The sequence below is a fragment of the Castanea sativa genome, chromosome 5 (assembly GCF_040712315.1).
Source record: "Castanea sativa cultivar Marrone di Chiusa Pesio chromosome 5, ASM4071231v1".
NCBI lineage: Eukaryota > Viridiplantae > Streptophyta > Magnoliopsida > Fagales > Fagaceae > Castanea > Castanea sativa.
The window spans coordinates 60,529,986-60,546,025 of record NC_134017.1 but is presented as its reverse complement, the minus strand read 5'-3'; the positions used below and the strand labels follow the sequence as shown (position 1 = coordinate 60,546,025).

At 32.2% G+C, this 16,040-nt stretch overlaps 1 protein-coding gene across 1 annotated transcript; it reads left to right on the top strand.

Annotated features, from left to right (window-relative positions):
- The first annotated feature begins 5,591 nt into the window (after positions 1–5,591).
- On the top strand, positions 5,592–9,195 carry LOC142636655 (dihydroceramide fatty acyl 2-hydroxylase FAH1). Its single transcript, XM_075810930.1, has 7 exons — positions 5,592–5,864; positions 6,470–6,540; positions 6,817–6,909; positions 7,065–7,261; positions 7,421–7,526; positions 8,398–8,544; positions 8,823–9,195. Exons 2-7 carry the CDS (start codon positions 6,490–6,492, stop codon positions 8,940–8,942), a joined length of 714 nt encoding a protein of 237 aa, XP_075667045.1. The 5' UTR covers positions 5,592–5,864; positions 6,470–6,489; the 3' UTR covers positions 8,943–9,195.
- Positions 9,196–16,040: the final 6,845 nt, after the last annotated feature.

Here is a 16,040-nt window from a genome sequence, read left to right as displayed (position 1 = left end):
CAAGTTTGCATAATTGCAAGGGTTTGTCCTAGTCTTTATTATCTAATCTAGGGCACTTAGTTGCATCAGCTTAGTTTGATTTTATGGAAAGCACACATCATGATTTAGTGGCAAATATTACAACTTCAAAATATACCCGTTAAGGGAGAATGATTGAGAATACACAATTACACGCTATTTTATTATTTCTACCCATTGCGTGTGCCAAGAGCCTTATAACTCAATTAGTTGGCATTTTTTAATGCTTCCATATAAGACATTCAAGATTCAAATACCTCTTCTTCCAACTGTCAAAATATAAAATTTTTACAATAAAATTTTTTAAAAAAAAAACGCCCCTAATAAGCAAGCATGCAATGGTATGTATGACTACCACCATGTTGCTAAACTTAAAATTATGTCCTCCACACCGACCAGACCATGTCCCCTCGTGCCTTAATTTCAAACCCACAAGCTTGGGCTAATAACCAATGTTGAAAAAGAGCTTAAAAAGTGATTGTCCAAGTATTTGGGACTTGAGGAACACTAGTTGCATTGCTAATCAGATGGACCGTAATGGGAGGCCCAATACACTTTAGATTATAGATTGTGTGCCCATGAAGCCCAAAACTCAAGTGGTGATTCCTTGTAAATTCGTGGCCTTCCTCCATCGGTTACTTTATTTGGCCAAGAGCAACCACATTAAAAAGCGTGAAAATTTCCTTATATTTTATACTAAAAATTTACTTTTTCTATTTTACATACTTATTTTTAGAAAACACTCACATCAGTTTAAGGGTGTTCACCAAACCGCAAAAATCGCAACAAAATTACCCGCAAAATGGCATAATTGCACCACACTGCACTGCACCGCACCCTCTCTATATATTAATATATTTAATTATTTTTAATATTAACTATATTATTAATAGTTTAATAACCCTAGTTTTCAAAAAAAAAAAAATAGGTTGATAACCTAGCAAGTGTTGATTAGGGAAGCTAGCCCAAAATAATAATAATAAATTAACTCAATAGCTTAAAACTTTGACCAAAATAAAGAGAAAAATTAGTTTTGGGCTGGGTAGGAAAAGTCCAAAATAGGAAAAATATACCAACTTCAAGCCATTCAAACAGCATCTTATACACCGCACCGCACATGTGACCGCAAAAATAAGGTACGATGCAGTTATGGTTTTAGCTTAACCGCACCGCACTAGTGCGGTGCTTAAAATGACTCAAAACCGTACTGCACCACACCACGAACACCCCTACATCAATCTATCTATTTTACATTTTTATTCAATAAAATATTCATTCTTTTATAATTTTTTATTATTTCCTCACTTACTACCCCTCTCTCTCACATACCCAACACTACCAAAAAAAATACTAAAATATGAAATGCACAAGCTATAGTAACTGTGCATATATGCACGCTTACTATAGCACTTGTGTATTTAGTGTGCGTTTGAATAGCGCTGAAAAGCACTATCTTGCGTCTATGTTTTCTTCTTCTTCTTCTTCTTCTTTTTTTTTTTTTTTGAGAAGCACGTTCTGTGGTTGTGGTGGCTTTTTCAATGGGTCTCGTGCACTATTCACGGGACCTACAAACTTCTTTTTTCGACCAAACTTTCATTACAAATGGATCTCACGGCACTATTCACACATTTAAAAATTATTTTTCTACAGCATTTTTAGTTTTCAGCAAAATAAGCAATATTTAAACACTCTTATGCACAATTTTACACCTAATAATGTGGATTTTTTTTAGTCAAAATGTGCATGTATCAATACTTTTTCTATTTTGCACTATTTTGTACTTACTGATGCAAGTGCTCTAAAAGAGCCACTCTATTATGTTGTAGAAATTCTTTATTCCATTGGGTTTAAAGGCCCAATACAGTCCAAAATCGCTTTCTATTTCATTGGACTTTGGGGTCTAATTCGCGTAGTGCTGTCCATTAATATCATTGGACTTCGAGGCCCATATATGTGCTGTGTCGTCCATTAATTATATTGGGCTTGGGCTTCATTGAATAAAATTGATATAAAAAAGGAGCTCTGAACGACTTTAACTAGATTTTTTTTTTCTTTTTTCTGAATAACTTTTAACTAGACTTTTGGAGGATCAATTCACAACTGTGAATTATGTAAATTTGTTAGGTACTCTGGAGTCTTGAGAATGATATGATCATGATTAATTGATTATCATGGGTTTTTTGGCAAATGCTTTGCAAATTTTACACCATTCAAAAGAGTCAAAAATCAATTTTTTTTGTCGACAGTAAATATTTTTGGTTTGACCAAAACTTTAAGTCATAGGATCATTTGAGAACATTGTTGCCGTGTGTTTATATAGTAGGATTTAGGTATATGGATTTGAATTTGAGGAATTAAAATTCAAATAAATTGTTAGGATAGTTTTAAAACATCCAAGATTTGAATTTTGACAAAATCCACTACAAATTTGATAAACTTTCAAAATCCTTAGATTTGAAAACAAGACATTTTAAATTTAATGATTTCAAATTCAAGTTTTTAAGAGCAACTTGAAACTATTCGTTTGTTTTGTTGGAGACATGAAGCCAAAACTAATTATGCATCTTTTCTCACAAATTGTGGTGAAAAACGAAGCAAAAAGTTTATAGACACAAATTTTGTCATACACGTATTCATAACTTGTGTATGTGTCAAACAGTAATTAAATTATTTTTCACCAAGTATCAATGATGATCCAATATATAAGTAATATAATCCAATCACAAATTCATAAATACACAAGTTGCAGTAAAATGCATAGTAAAATATGTGTCCCTAGAAGAATTATTGAAAACAGAAAAACGTATCTGTCACAGTGATCTATGACTCTATGGACACATCAATGACAAGGAATGAAAGGCCACAGATATACATCAAAAAAAAGGAATGAAAGGCCACAGTTTCGTAGTCAAGCAACTAATACAAAGTCTATCACTTTTTGTTATCATGCCATGTGACATTTGCTTGTAGGATAAGACTTGGCATTCAATCTAGAGAGAGAAATCTGCAAAATTTTTAGAATATTCCATCAATTTAATTAGCTGAAAACGCATCTTTGACAATTTTTTCCCCTTTGGAAGAGAAACAAGCCAACAAGGTGCTAAAACATCAATCCACGCACAATTTTCGCCATGTTTGTTTTATATAAATAAGCTTTTCTACAAAAGCATGTCTTGGGGCTTAGAGCTTAGACGTGTTGTACATTTTATCAATAAATAAAATGGTCACCCATTTTACTCCAAGTATGTCTTCCATTTCGAGAAGTTCTTTTTGGATATTCCATTTGCCATCTGTATGCCCACTTGACAGGTCAAAGTATACTTTGTTGACATTGTTTGATTGGCTAGCACTAGGAATAAAGAATTCGGTAAATTCCACTAACATACTTGAGGTTTGAATTAATATTAATTAGGTTTAAAATTTTTCAAAAGTAACCAATTTGGTCCCTAAAACCAACTTAGTCTCTAAACAATTAGTTATTTTTTATTAGCTGTTTTAAGGACTAAATTGATAAGTTTTAAAAAGTTTTAAAAAGTTTTGGACCTGAATGACATTAGCTCAAATCTCAAGGTGTATGGATGGAATTTACCCTAAAGAAAAACAAAAAAATTTAACACACGTTGAAGTGGTAGATTAATAATAGTAAGTAAAAAAAATGTCAATGATATGAACTTGAATTTGGAACTATTGCATCATGCAATTATGGTTCAAAAGGTTTTAAAAAAAAATTTTGATTTAAAGATTAAGAGTAAAAGTGAATTTTTTAACTGACAATTTCAATTATTAAAAGTACGATTGCACAGTAAATAATCCTATCTTAATTATTACACTATATCTCAATCGTGGTCCCTAAAAAAAGGATGAATCATGAATCAAAATTTTGCTGCCAAGTTTAAAAATCTCATAATTCCTAGTCCTATAAAAGTATTCCATACACTGGAATCCTTTGTTTCATTGTAAGAACTATGTTCTCTATAATTTAAAATCAGATCAAATGACTTCTAGAAGGTATTTAAAAGACTTCATTAGCGATGGAAGAAGTTGTGCAAACTTCAAACCCAAATAATACGGGTTGAGTCTTTAAATATTATATATATTAAAAAATAGAAGAAGAAAGAACTTTTGAAGGCTGTCACATGACGTGTAATGAGTAAAATGATTTTTGAATTTAGCAAATATGGACCACCTCTACTAAATTGACATATGAATATATACTTAATTTTGTAGCTAATTTTATTGGCAGGTTGATTATCAAAACAATAATAAAAATTGTCAGGTCTTCACATAAAAAAAACACACACGCGCGCACAAATGTCTCTTCTTATCACTTGGTGGGCTAGTCTCAAGAAAGAAAGTAAAAAAACTTAAACAATCACGGTTTTAAAATTGAAGGTAACAAGTTTTTAGAGATTAGTTTAATGGTTTTTAAAATCTCATAAGACCTGTGACGTTTGAGTTTGAAAATTATAATCAACATCTTAAAACCACCTTTAATCTATTGTCTTCGTTATACTCCTCATTAATCTTTTTTTTTTCTTGTTGATTTTTTGGTTTTTTTTTTCCGAATGACATTAATTTTTACATTATAATAATAAAAATAATAATATAAATTTATATATATGATGTGGTAAATTTTATATTATTTAATGTGTACAAATAAATCTATTTTTTACATATTATGTAACAAGGGTATAATAGTCAATTTATATAAATTACATTTTCCATCATTCTCTTTTTCTGTCCAATCAAACAAAAGAGTTTTCTATCATCCCACTTTTCACCCCTCCAACCAAATACACAAGATGGAAAACTAAATATTTTTCATCCTCACACTTTGTCACTCCTCTAACTGAACGGAACCTAAAAGTTCTTTCGAGTAACAACGTGATGATAGATGTAAAATAGAAATCAATACACAATTGGGGAATATTCTGAGTTTATGGCAATGAAAGGTTACAAATAATCCATTTGAGGGAATAGAAAACTAGAGGCAATATTTATTGGCAATGAAAGGTCATCCTGATTTCCTATTCAAGCCAACTGTATTTAGAGAAAGGTTGTTTAGCAATATCTGTTGGCGCTGACTGGAAGTTGAGGTATGAAAACTTAACAATTAAGAGTCCTCTTAACAAAATTCAATAGACGTCATTTTCACAGTAGATCTTAATTTGCATACCGTTACTGGTCTTAATCTTACTTACCAATAAGAAATAACAACATAATACACACTTTATTATAAAAATGTTATAACCAAATAAAATCTATTAAAATTTTGAAAATGTGAAGCTGGTCTCAATTTTCTCACCCATTCTCATGATCTCATCCCCACTCAGACCATTTAATTTTTTTTTTTTTTTTTAAATCCATGAAAGTGCTACGCTGTCATCTGAGAAGAGCCAGACTGGCAACCGTTAGATTCCAACGTGGGAGAAGAATCTTGCAGATTGATGATAGTAACGTCGGATGCTCCTCCCATGCTAAATCAACGGCCCAGATTTTTCCAACCCTTCTTTCCTAAAACAAAACAAACAAAAAAAACACCATACAAAAAAAACACCATACACTTATCACCCAAAAATTGAAAGCCACTCTGCCTCACACACATAAATATACACACTCTGACCAAAAAAAAAATACACACACTAAAAAAATAAAATAAAAAAAAAGGTCCTTTCTCAATTGCCACTCGACACAGTTGAGAATCCTCGTTGTTATTTACAGCAACACACACACACAAAAAAAAAAAAAAAAAATCCCCACGACCAAGCACTGCTGTTGCTGGTGGTGGTGGTGGTGGTGGTGGTCTTGTTCTATTGGATTCGGATCCGACCCGCATTGTTTCTCGGGTTTGTTCTATTCTCCTCTTTTTCTCATCTGGGGTTTCTAAAGAATCATTTGTAGATCTGGGTTTTTTTTTTTTGTGTTGTTTGATTTTCTTGACAAATTTTTTTTTTCTGGGTTGATTTGTTGATTTTTGGATGTGGGTTTTTAAAGTAGATACATTGATGGTTTATATTCTTTGTTTTCTTGACTGTTATGAACATTTACTGCTGCTTCTTTATTTGCTTGCTTCCAAAGCTGAAATCTTTATCAAGTTTGTGTTTGGTTTCCAAGAAAACTAAAATTAGGGAAAGAAAAAGAATAAATATTCTTTTAATCCTGTTTTTGTTTGGTTTAGGGAAGATCCTATAGTCCTAGGTTGATTGTGATATCCTTATAAAGAGGAATTCTTTGCTGTCAGACATATTTGACTTAAGATCGATTTTTCATGATTTGAAAGGGAAAGAGTTCGTTTAGCTTAAAGTTGGGATAAATTAGTGAATGATTAAAGTTTCAAAATTGAGCCTCTTTTTATGTTATGTTATGTCATGCTTCTTTATAATAGAAAAGGGGGTTTGTTCAGTTTGTTTCTTAGCTGATTCATTCATTCATTCTGTTGGTTTCTCTGCAGCTACATTGTAAGCTGCCAAGATGGTTGCGCAGGAGTTTAAGGTCGATTTGAATAAGCCCCTTGTCTACCAGGTACTGTTACATTTCCATAAAGTCTCTCATAAAATCTATAGTAATAGTATTAACCTAACCAAATTATGCTACTGTTTCCTGGGTTGAAGCTTTTTTCTTGCAAAGAATTTACATTATACTGCAAGAAGTTAACCGCTTTTATATTCTCAACCAATTATTGGAACTTTTAAATTCATTGGCAGAAGCATGTCAATCCACATTTTAATATTAATTTACATAAATGTTGTTATGCTAATGGTTTTGGTATGAATGTTAACTTACCACAATCTTTCACAGGTTGGCTATCTTGGTGAATCTTATCAGGAGTGGGTTCACCAGCCTATTGTTAGCAAGGAAGGCCCCCGATTTTTTGAGAGTGATTTTTGGGAGGTACAATCTCTTTGTTTGCTCATAGAAACCTTATTTTCATTAGTTCATAGATTACAACATGCATATGTTTATGCACTTGTATAATTAGTAGTTTAATTTTTCTTTTTTGGAGATTAGATACAGCAGCAAACTTGACTCATTACTACTTGAAACAGTTCTTGACCCGCACTGTTTGGTGGGCAATTCCAGTCATTTGGCTGCCAGTTGTATGCTGGGCCATCTCCAAGTCTATTCAAATGGGCGTATCGCTTCCTCATATTGCTTTCCTGGTGGTCTGTGGAATTTTTCTGTGGACACTTATCGAGTACTCTTTGCATCGTTGGCTTTTTCACATTGATACAAAGAGCTATTGGTTAGTTATTATTTTGATATCTCTCTCTCTCTCTCTCTCTCTCTCATGTGTGTTCATGTAGACATTTAAAATTTTGTATGATTTTCTAGCATCTATACAGAGTTTAGTTGTCTGTTATCAAAATTTTCTCGCACTAAATTTGTTTTGAATTTTATTTAGGGGAAACACCATTCATTATCTTCTTCATGGCTGCCATCACAAGCACCCAATGGATGGCTTGAGACTTGTTTTCCCACCAGCTGCAACAGCTATCCTTTTATTTCCAGTACGTCTATTCTGCCTTATCCAATATCCTTTTATAAGAATTCAATGAGTCGCCTTTTTTATTTTTTATTTTATAGGTAATAAGAGCTGCTTTTTTAGTTATTGAAAGAGAAAATAAATTGTGTTAATATTTTCTGATTGACAGAAAGAACAACTTGCATGTATACTATGTGCCTTAATATAGTTTTCCTTGGACTTAATTCTTTTATTGGTGAGCTACACACACACCCAGTGGGTATTGAATCCATGATCTTACCCTCCACTTTTCTCTTGCAGGGAGAGGACATGCCATATGAGCTGGAGCTCATTGACTTGCCTTAGACTTAAATTACTTAATTAACTGGATCTTTTTTTCTTGAAATATTGGTCTTCCACTTAAACATTCTATAGCAACCAATCCAATTCTAGTTCCAAATCCATGTACTGTGTACCCACGTGTACATACTGACCTAACCAATTCCATGTGAATGTATTTTAACTAGTGGCACATGTTTGTATGGGCACTTGTAGCCTGAGATAGGTGAAGATTCAGAATTCTACAAATTAAGAAATTTCGATGTATGAACACCATCATGATTGAACATAAATTTTATGGGTGGGTCTGGACTAAAATATTGTTACTTACTACGTGTATTTACATGTGTTTGTAGTATCCTTTTATATGAAAAAAGGCGAGACAAACTTGTGTACTATTCCTTACTCTGTATATTGTTACTGGCTTTGTTTATATTTAATTAATCTTTGGAGTGCAAAATGAAGTTCCAGGTAGTTCACATTTAGACTTCTGATAAGTTTTTGTCATAGTTTCACATATTTGATGTATATAAAGTTCTTGTCTGCTGATTCCAACTGTTACTTTCAATTGCTGCCAGTTCTGGAACTTGGTCAAACTTATGTCTACTCCTACAACTACTCCTGCTTTGTTTGGAGGTGGTTTACTGGGTTATGTGATATATGATTGCACCCATTACTATGTCCACCATGGTCAACCAACAAGCAAAGTGCCTAAAGATCTCAAGGTAAGAGCAGGGCGGCAAGTGGTAGTCTATAACTTGCCCCTCCCTCATTAGATCCCCCCTATATCTTTCAATGAAGAAGTTATTTGTAATATTAAAGTGTATCTTTTCAGGTGTCTAAAAGAAATTGAAATTTTGGAATCCTAGGAGATTATTAACCTGTCATTATTAGATATGTAATCACATTATCAGAAAAGGCATATTGGTTTATTGAAGGGCAGGTTATGAAATCAATCTGGTAGGAGCCAACAAATAAGGCTTTGTTTGCTTGTGTTTTGCAGAAATACCACTTGAACCATCATTTCAGAATCCAGGACAAAGGCTTTGGGATCACATCATCATTCTGGGACAAGGTGTTTGGCACACTTCCCGCAACGAAAACTGCTGGGAAAAGTAGATAATTTATCTCAATGAAGCATCTGCTCATTGGTTTCGAGTAGTGAGCTTCTGGGGTTTTTAACATTTTTTTCTCTCTAAATATTCTTTAATCTGCTGTCTATTTATTTGATGTAGTATGTCAATCCAAGAGATACCTTCCTGGATAGCTGCATGTTGTGGACAAGTCAGTTTTTTTGGGTGTTCCTTCCATACAGGGGGAAAAGTCCTGTATAAATGGAATCTATTTCTATGTCATATTTGTTTAAGAAGGAAAAAGTCTCCTATTGTTTCATATTTTCCCAAATTGTCTAGAATCTAGATTGCTTGTTCATTCGATCGTTTTATGTCTCTCAAGTAACTTCTATGGCATACAGTTCTCATCTGTGTGGGTTTCTACTTTTTGAAGGGAAGAATTATAAAAGTAAGATGTGTTGTAAGTTGTTTCTAGTAAAAATTGTTGTACTGATGTCTTTTTAGATGGAAATCTGTTAGTTCATCGAAAAAGAAAAAAAGAATTTTGTATTTTCTAGTTTTTTCCCTTTTTGAGTGTATGTGTTTTTCCCCATTGTTTTGGATGGAGGGGGTGTTATTATTATTATTATTATTCAGCCCTATTTATTCTTATCTCTTTTTGGGGTTTGATTTTTGTTAAATTGTTGTTCAAAATAGTTTTTTTTTTTTTTAATACAAATTCTGGAATAGGCATTATTTTCTTGGTTACAAGTGGTAATAGATTTTTCCAAGGGAAATTGGGAGTGTGGCATGCAAATTGAATTTAGTCTTATTTTTGAAAAACGCCCATTTTGTATGTGGAAAACCAAAAGATTAATGATTGATCCACTCTCAGATGCTTAATCTGCACTAGGTATCCAAACCAACACGCTTTTAAGGGGTGGTTGGCACTCAGGCTTATGTTATAGATCCTGGTAAGCTAGGAATAATGTAATCGGATTCTTACCACTTTTAGTTTGGTGGGCTTTTCTTGTTCGTTAATTGAGTTCAAATATTAAAATTATATAAGATATCATCCCATAAGAAAATTTTGATTCTTTCAAATGTATATTCCCTTCAAAAATGAGTTTTCAAATTTTGGTATCTTCACTTACATAAGGTTTTATGTTGAAAAAATTAGTGGTAACTTAAAATTGCAAGTCGTGTGTTTCTGAAAAAGCAAAGGGAAGCTGAGTTTTCTAAAACGTGAAAATCTACCATTTAAAAAAACGCAATGTTGCTGATTTTATGGAGTAACAGTTTACAAAATCATGTTTTGGCTTAAAACTCCCTTTAATGCTCTACCATCCTCTTCCAAAAACTAAAAACTATAAATAGCCTCTCGAAATGAGCCCATACTCTTCTAAAAAGTAAAAACTATGAATAGTCTACCCAAATGGGTCCATACTTTTCTAAAAAGTAAAAACTATGAATAGTCTATCCAAATGGGTCCATACTTTTCTAAAAAATAAAAGTTACTCCTTTAAAATTTGACATTTTGACATATATATTTCCATAAAAAATTGGTTCAAAATTAAGTATGAAAGTAATGCTCTGTTTGGATGTTAGAGAAAGGAGGGGGAGTAGAGTAAAGGGAGGGAGAGTAATTAAGGGCCCGTTTGGTTTAAAATTTATCATCACTCAATTCTCATCATTCATCACTCATCACTTAAAATACCTCAATTTCTCAAACCCCCCTATTTGGCACTCATCACTCAGTACTACCCTTACTTTTGTTAAAAAAAATAAACTGAAAAGTCACGCAATGCAGCTGGGCTTTCTTTCAAAAAAAAAAAACTCAAAAGTCAAACATTGCGGCTGCATAGTGAGAGAGTTGTGAGTCTAATTACGAAAATGTCATTGGAAATTGAGTTTTGAAAACTGAAAACTCCTAAAATGTGTTTTTAGTTTCCATAACTCATCACTCAAAAATTAGAGAATTGAGTGATGGAAACAAAGGGTGAAAACCAAGCCAAATAAAAAAAATTGTGTGGATCCCATGTGTTTTGATAACTTAGTTATGAGTTTTGGATCATATCACTCAAAACTCCTCTAAACTAAATAGGCCCTAAATTACCTTGTTTTGAAGTTTTTTAAGGAAAGAGGGAGAGAGATTTGGAGGGGTTTTAACTAATTCTAACCCCTCATTTTTAATTCTCCCAAATTAGAGAGATTTGAAGGGAGAGTAGAGTACATAAATTATTAACCAAATGAATTACCCAACTTACCCTTTCTTTATTAACAAAATAATTATAGACCAATGTTGCAAGTCCATTTTCAAATAGGGGTAAATTTGTCTATTTAAAAAGATTTAATCATTTCCTCTCCTATCCATCCTAATTTTTAAAACATCCAAATAAGAGAAATGGCTAATTACTCCCCTCCTCCTTACTTAATTTTAAAAACATTCAAACAATGTGGAGGATAATCATTCCCCTCTACTCTTCTCTCCACTACTTTCCTCCCCTCTACTCTCCTCCCTCTCTAAACTTCCAAACATGCCATAAATTAGTTGTAGTTTTAAATTGGGGTCTTATGGGATTGTTGCATGAACAAGGGTTCCAACTTTGGGTAGTATATGGTATCGTGAGTGAATGTTTCTAACATTTTCGTACCATAAATATGTATTTTGTTAGCCATTTTGACAACAAATTTAAGGAAAATGGATGGAAGAACATAATGGGTGACATTTTAAATTGTCAAGGACCAAAATTGAACTTTGCAAATTTTTAAGGATTAAATTAGAACATGTATTATATTCCAAGAATGTAAAGCATAGCTTTGCCTTTATTATGTAAGTTTAAAAATTATGAATAAACTTTTAAACATTTTATAACCAAAAAAAAAAAAAGAACAAAGAAAGGTCATTCATAAATTACTTTATTCTATTATTGGCATGACATCAATTATATTCATTAACATGCCAGTTTGTGATTAAAAAAAAAAAAACATGCCAGTTTGTCAGCATAGGCAAAGCTAGGGGGGCCAGGGGGCCATGACCCCTAGCTTTTTGCAATTTTCAACTATATATCGAGGAAATTACATTTTACCACCCTAAACTATGTACCAAATTACACTTTGCACCCTAAATTATTACACTTATCACACTTTACACCTCGGTGTTACTTTTGGTGTTATGTTTAACAGAATTTTGCTGCATGTGACAAGCACATGCTTCTTACTTAGGTGGAACAAACTTAAAAAACTGAAATACCCTTCTTCAAAATTAATTAAAATAGCAAGATTCTGTTAAACATAATAGCAAAAGTAACACTAGGGTGCAAAGTGTGATAAGTGTAAGTTTAGGGTGCAAAGTATGCATTTAGATAGTTTAGGGTACAAAGTGTAATTTGATACGTAGTTTAGTTATTGGCCCCCCACATATTTTAGAATTTAGGTTTTTAACTCCTTAATCCTTTTAGATTAGTCCAAAACACGAGTTTATTACATTGTGTAATTGTTTAGGTTTTGAATAGCTCCTAAATAATTTTTTTTATATTTAGCTTGCCCCCTTGGAAAACTTTTCTGGCTCCACCTCTATTTGTAAGCATGTTGTAATGTAATTGGTAATAATTTTAGTATCTTTCATCATAAATAAATTATGCATCCATACTCTATACTAAATTTTAGTTGGCATTTAACATCGTTTTCAAAAAAGAAATTGCAATTACTGCTTATTTCTAATGTTTATCATTTTTATTTGTTTGAAAAATAAAATATATATTTCTAAATTATAATAGATGCAAATTATTAACCTTTACTTAAAAAAATAGAAAAGACTCTAAGCACGTACAATGTGCGTACTTTAACATAGGAGAGATAAAATTAATAAAAAATAAATATGGGTAAAATTAAGGATTTTAGTTTCGTTTCTTTTTACTATATTTAAAAAAAAAATCCTTATTCTTTTTGCTATTTCAACATCATTATATGACATGAGTTCTTAACTTCTTATATTTTTTTTTATTGAAAGATAGAATTTTATTAATGTTGATAAAAGAAAGATTACAAAAAGTATAGTAAGGGATATAAAGCTCCAGTATGTATGCATAGGACCAGGGACAAACCCAGGTGGAGGCCCAAGAGGGCCCAGGCCCCCCTGGTTTTTTAGTTATTATTTATTTGATTTTTGTAGTTGGCCATTTCCAAAACTTTAGGCCCTCCCTTCTCCTTAATAAGTCTAGCTAACCTCACCTAAATAACAACTATTCAACCCAAAAATTTAACAAAAATAATAAAAACATTTACAATGGTAATTGTATTTTAGCAAAATAAAATAAAATAAAATAGTTTACCACCAAAGAACCAAAAAATCATGTGTTATTGGAAAAGGTAAAGCTAAATTTTTTTGCAATTATAGTAAACTGGTATAAATATCAGTTGACTGTAGTAAGTTGTTAAAAATAAAATATCATATTTTATTAAGATTCTATCTCTTCCTTCAATTAAAATACTCAAATTCTCTCTATTCCTTTGTTATTTTAATAAGATGTTTCTATTATTGTAAATTAAGTGATAAAAAAATAGAACATTTGTTACTGGGTATATTGTAAAGTGATGTGATAAAATAGATAAAATACCTTTTTGAGGTGCTAAGAGCTAAAAAATTAGCACCACCACTATGAATGCTCTAACTTTAAAAAAAAAATAAAAATAAATCTAGACAGCTTAGTATTAAAAAAAAAAACATTATTTTGTATTTGTTTTTGTCTTTGTTGGTAAATGATTGCATCTTTTTTTTTTAGAAAGTTTCAACTTATGGCGTTCGCTCCTGATGATAGCTCTTTATCATTAAACCAAGACATCAATCAGTTTTTGGTGTATGCAGGGATTGAACCCCAGATCTCTTATACAAACATCAGAGACTTTACCAATTGAGCTAACTAGAACCCACAATAATTGCATCTTTATGTATTTAGAAACAACGATTTTAAGTATTTATAATTTTTTAATACTATATAGATGTCTATTTGGAGGTTTTTTTTTTTTCCTTTATACTCCGGTCCCCGTTAACTTAAAATCCTCAGTCCATCTCTGCAGGGGACCGATAGTCTAAGCCCATGCAATATTGGTTACAATTTAACAAGCACGAAATTATTAGTTCTTATTTTGTTGAGTTTAAAGAATTTAAAACATATTGGCAAAAAAAAAAAGAATTTAAAACATATTAAAGGGTTATGTTTTACGTTCTAGAAAATGCTACACCAATCCTTTTAATCCAAGGGGAAATTAGACTAAACTCACATGTGGTAATGTCAGTTTTAATATTGTCTACCTGCGTTTTGGAGTTTGTCACTTTACCAATATGAGATTTTCTCCGTTAGGCTTCCGTAATCCACCTTAAGGTCCTCAACTTTGCAATGTTAAAAACAAAAACAAAATATTAAAAAAAAATAAATGAAGATCAAAACATTAGAATTTTATAAAAATCAAGAACAAACCCATTTTGATATTTAAGCTCATACCTAGGTATACAACCAAACAAAACAAGCACACATCCAAAATACAAAACTCAACAAGCATGAATCGGGGCAAACAATCTCAACCAAAAAACATTGCCTACATGCAAAAACCAAACCCGGAACTAGGGGTGGTAATTCATATTTGCGTGTTGGGTTTGTGTCATGTTGACACAAGTATTCGACTATGAGTCCGTTTGGATAGAACTTATTGCTGAAAACTGAAAACTGAAAATACTGTACAAAAATAATTTTTTAATGTGTAAAAATTACTGTTCATCCCAAAAAGTACTGTTCATTGGCCTAAAATCACTGTTCATGGCCAATGAACAGTAACATATGCGCGTGGAAAAAAAAAAAAAAAAAAAAAACGTGGACGCAGCTGGAAAACGCTGCATCCAAACGTATTCTATATGGGCAAACTCTAACCTGACACGTTTATTAAACAAAGTAAGATTCTTCATCCCTAACACGACATGTTTATTAAATGAGTTAGTCGTGTGGACCCATTTATCAGATTTTATCAAAGTGAAAAAAAAAATTACAAATTTTAGTATTAACCAAATTAATTTGAACTATGAAAAACAAAACAAATAATTTTTTTTAATATAAAATTCAGAACTAACAAGTAATTGCATCACAAATAATCACTTAAAACAAAAGTATATCTCAATATCACAAATAATCAGTCACAATATGTCCAAAAAAAAAATCACAACATCTAATAAGTTTATATACCTAGAGTTTGAAGTGTGTATTGGTAGAATGTCATTTAATTAAACTGGTCAGATGGGTCTAATGGGTTCCATGGGTTGAACATGATCCTAACACATTTATTAAACAGGACAGTCGTGTTAATTCAAATATGACATGAATCCGTTAAGTCTTAATCCATATACTGCTAATTTCGTGTTGAGTCATGTCGAACTTTGCCACCCCTACCTAGAACCCACAAACACTATGATTCATTGCTAAGCCAACCAACGATGAACTTAACCACCAAATGCCACAGTCTACAATCACCCCATCGTGAACCCAAATGGCAACCACATGCCCACCACTATCGAGCAGACCAACCACTTAATGCCATAAATCCTACAAACATCACAAACCAAAATAATAAATCTAAACCTACATTATTGTGACCATTGAAACACATCGGCTAGATTCATAGCCACCACACTGCAACCCATAAACGTTTGGATTCATGCTGCAACAACCTAAAGCGCATTAGAAAAAAATCCAAATCAACCACTGCTATAAGAAAATTAACCACCACCACAGACGCACAAATCTCGTTGCATGATCCACGTCATTGCTACCACCCTAGACCGACGCCACGAACCTAGATCAATTGAAGAGGAAACGTGAGAGGTGAGAGAGGAGAGAGAGTGAGATAGGAAGAACAAAAGAGAAAGAGGCGAGTTGGGTGTTTCACTATTTTGGGTTTGGGTGTTTTGAACAAAATGCTAGAGAAGATGATAAATGTAAGTTATGGTAGTATCCCTTGACTTGCTGAAATGGTTGTGAAATTTGTATGCTTGTGGTTGAGATAGCAAGTGTAAATGCAACATTTAAGTTCTAGAAATTGCATAAAAGTTTTTATAATTACCACTTTTGATCTTGTTTTTATTTATTTTTTAATGAAAAAGGAAAAGAGGGTCATAAAAG